The 3,568-nt window shown below is 50.3% G+C and overlaps 2 protein-coding genes across 2 annotated transcripts; both read left to right on the top strand.

The window, feature by feature from the left end:
- LOC141841413 (alcohol acyltransferase 9-like) lies at positions 1-1,508 on the top strand. Its single transcript, XM_074729586.1, has 2 exons — positions 1-441; positions 599-1,508. The coding sequence occupies exons 1-2, from the start codon at positions 1-3 to the stop codon at positions 1,478-1,480; spliced, it is 1,323 nt and encodes a 440-aa protein (XP_074585687.1). The 3' UTR covers positions 1,481-1,508.
- A 1,667-nt stretch (positions 1,509-3,175) lies between these two features.
- Positions 3,176-3,568, top strand: LOC141837044 (bZIP transcription factor 44-like). Its single transcript, XM_074724522.1, has one exon. The coding sequence runs from the start codon at positions 3,176-3,178 to the stop codon at positions 3,566-3,568; it is 393 nt and encodes a 130-aa protein (XP_074580623.1).

Genomic DNA, 3,568 nt, shown 5'->3' with positions numbered 1-3,568 from the left:
ATGGCAAGGCCGTCCATGGAGATCCCCGACGGCTACTACCCCAGAGATCCCATTTTGGTGAGCCCTAGTAGCCCCACGCCGCGCCACACTATCTACCTTTCCAATCTCGACGACCAGCCCTTCCTGCGCTTCTCCATCAAGTACGTCTACGTCTACCGGCGGTCGGTGGCGGCGGAGGCCCTCGCCACCTCGCTAGGCAAGGCGCTCGTGGAGTACTACCCCCTCGCTGGCCGGCTGATCAGGAGCCCGGAAGGAGGCAGAGAGAAGCTGGTGGTGAACTGCAATGCCCAGGGGGCGGTTTTCGCCGAGGCCCACTCCATCCTCACCGCCGACGAGTTCCTTCGAGGCGCCGCCCGTCCCAACCGATCCTGGAGGAAGCTCCTGTATGAGCCAACGGACGAAGAACGGAGCTTTATCGATGTCCCACCACTCCTGGTTCAGGTCAGGACAGAGTTGACTCGGATTTCGTGCTCAATTTATTCTTTTGTTTTTTGGTTTTTGCTTTTCCCGGTTCTAAATTTGTCAGCGGCAACGGCATTGACAAATCCGGCAAGCTTTCTGCCCAGATTAACCTTTTTGCATCTGAATTGTGCATCAGGTGACGTACTTGAGCTGCGGCGGCATGATACTCTGCACGGCGATCAACCACTGCCTCTGCGACGCCATCGGCACGGCGCAGTTCTTGCACGCGTGGGCGCTACTCACGGCCAAACCCAGCGCTGTTCTCCCAGTCACCGCCGTCCACGACCGCCGCCTCTTAAAGCCTCGAGAGCCGCCGCGGATCGAGTTCCCCCACCCCGAGTTCAGTAGCCAAACACAGGAGTGCTACAGCATCTTCCAGCTCCTCCTTTCTCAGCCGCTCGCCCCTGTTTCGATCACCTTCACGGCCGCCCAAATCCTCCAGCTCAAGAAGCAGTGCGCGCCGTCGCTCAAGTGCACCTCCTTCGAGGCGCTCGCGTGGCACGTGTGGCGCGCGTGGGTCAAGGCACTAGACCCTCCGCCAGCGCTCCGCGTGAAGCTCCTCTTCTCGGTCAACATGCGCCGGCGGCTGAGGCCGGAGCTCCCCGGCGGCTACTTCGGGAACGCGTTCGTAATGGCCTGCGCGGAGACATTTGCGGCGGAGCTAGCCGGCTCGAGCGCCCGCAGTGGGATCATGCTGGTGCAGGCGGCCAAGGAGGGAGTGCGCGACGGCCACGTCCGGTCCGTGGTGGATCTGCTGGAGGAGCGTTGGACGCGGCCTGACTTGTCGGCGAGCCTGGTGATCTCGCCGTGGACTAAGCTGGGGCTGGAGGAGGTGGACTTCGGCGAGGGCCGGCCGCTCCACATGGGCCCCATGACCAGCGAGATCTACTGCTTGTTCCTGCCGGTGGTCGGAGACTTGCATGCCTTCACCATGCTCGTGTCAGTGCCGCAGGGGATCGCGGAGAGGTTCCACCATTGCTGTTTGATACAGCACCCGGATGAAAATTACATAAACTGAAGAGAGATGTAATCACAAATACAAAATCAAATCAATCTCTTCCTCTTGTAGTCTACAACCAAACAATGTCTTAACTTCATTTAAATCTACAACCATAAATCTTAATCTTAACAATTGCCAAGATACATACCTTTGTACGCAAAGGGTGGACAAGAAGGTTGCTCAAAACCCCATCACATCAATGTTGAGAAGTAATGCAAAAGAAACAAAGGTTCTTGCATTATTGTGGGTCAATGCTCTAGTGGTTAATGAGTTGGGAGGGCAAGAAAGAACACAACACAGTTGGGAGGGAGCCACTTTTGACCGTATACTTTGGCCAATGAGTGCCAGTAAAGACATTAATCCGTGATTATATATAGATTAAATTAGCAATTAACTTAGAAGAATAGATGCTATGATTAGGATAAAAGTCAATGTGTCAACTAACTATTGGTTCATTCTACTAATAAGTGATCTTGCGGAAAGTTCTCATGAAGATAAGGAATTATGTTTCAGTGAGTACCAGCAGAATTGTAGGTGATGGTCACCCAATCCTCTGCTTTACAGTGACAAAATGTGTCAATATGTGAGAAGATGATCAGAATCTTCATTTGGCTGATTGATTCATGATAGGCTTAAGACTTAATGTTTCTTTTGCTTGCATCAAGAAGAATCATCAAAACACCTCTTCAGATACAGTTCTTGAGATGGATTGGTGGGTAACGAAGGAAGAACACAGTATTGCCAGCCGCGAATAGAATACTGTTTTTTTGCTGGGACTGAGTTTCTGGTTCAATAAAACCAGAAAAAGAACAAAAAGACAAGATTTGTTTTTGAAAAAGGGGATTTCTTAGAAAACTGAAAAGAGAAGGCATTAGGGTCCAAGGCTATAGACTCTCATCTCCATGCTCTTCATGTGCCTTCAGCTCATTCTCTCACAGCGAAGTTCTGAACCTGTCGAATAAGAAAAAGGGAAATGTTGAATTAGGAAATTACCACACTGAAGATGATCTATAGGGTACACTGACCGAGAACTATAAAGTATTTCACATTATTCTACGGATTTTTTTTTTCAGGAACAAAAAAATGAAAGAGAGGAATTGGCAAATATGCACAAATACAACAAAGATGGAAGCTTTATATGCAACTATTTGCGTTCTGTTCACCAGCTGAAATTGGATGTTTGTGGAAGATCCCATTTCTTCCTCACATGCCTCCCACCTCCCTCAACAACCTTAGCAGTAGATTCCAAAAGAGCGGCTCCTTTCTCTTGCTCTTTATCTTTGTTATTACATTTTTTTTTAGTTTATTTTCTCAATCCTGTAATATCTCAAACATTGTTTCTATAAATGGTCTCCTCTCATTTCATCTTCTTCCCCTGTTTTCCTTGTTGACTGAGCTTTTAGCCTGGATTTCTGATCGGCATTACAATATCAAAATCCATTTTTTCTGTGATTCGTATTGTCAAAATCTGATCTTTCAACTTCTGTACTGTCACATTCATGACAGGATAGTTCCTCTTGATGTTTCTTGTCCATGTCACTTGTTTTCCTAAATGAAATCCTCGTCTCAGGGTTAATGAACTTGGTGAAATCCTTCTCCGTCGTTTTCCTCTACTGGTTTTACGTTTTCTTGTAAACTCAATTTGACATCGACTGCAGCGTTTCGATCTGCATATTACATTTAGAAGCAAGTTTCGATCTTTGAAGTAATTCCATGGCGACGGCGCCGCCACAGCCGTCATCGGAGGAGGAGGCGTTGATGAGGCAGAGACGGCAGAAGAGAATGGAGTCGAACCGGGAGTCGGCGCGGCGGTCGCGGATGCGGAAGCAGATGCAGCTGGAGGAGCTGACGGCGGAGGTGAGTCGACTGCAGCGGGACAAGAGCCAGCTGGTTTCCGTCCTTTGCGTCGCCGCGCAGCAATGCACTGCGGTGGAGGCCGAGAACGCCGTCCTCATGGCGCGAGTCGCGGAGCTGACGGCCGCGCTGGAGTCCCTGGAGCAGATCCTCAACGCGCCCGGTGGCGCATGCACCGGCATCGTCGACTACTCCGTTCCTGTTCCCGGTATCTTCGGGAACTTCTACTCCGTTGAGGCGGTGCCGCGGTGA

The sequence above is a fragment of the Curcuma longa genome, chromosome 11, assembly GCF_044706935.1.
Source record: "Curcuma longa cultivar G26 ecotype Majalengka, Jawa Barat chromosome 11, ITB_CL_G26_1.1, whole genome shotgun sequence".
Classification (NCBI taxonomy): Eukaryota; Viridiplantae; Streptophyta; class Magnoliopsida; order Zingiberales; family Zingiberaceae; genus Curcuma; species Curcuma longa.
This window is presented reverse-complemented; position numbering and strand designations above follow the sequence as displayed.

What these genes read in the sequence shown, in the direction of transcription:
- LOC141837044 (XM_074724522.1), top strand. Translation starts at nt 3,176, where the DNA reads ATGGCGACGGCGCCGCCACAGCCGTCATCGGAGGAGGAGGCGTTGATG.
- LOC141841413 (XM_074729586.1), top strand. Translation starts at nt 1, where the DNA reads ATGGCAAGGCCGTCCATGGAGATCCCCGACGGCTACTACCCCAGAGAT. An exon ending in TCCCACCACTCCTGGTTCAG is followed by an intron (nt 442 to 598) that starts GTCAGGACAGAG and finishes ATTGTGCATCAG; the next exon opens with GTGACGTACTTGAGCTGCGG.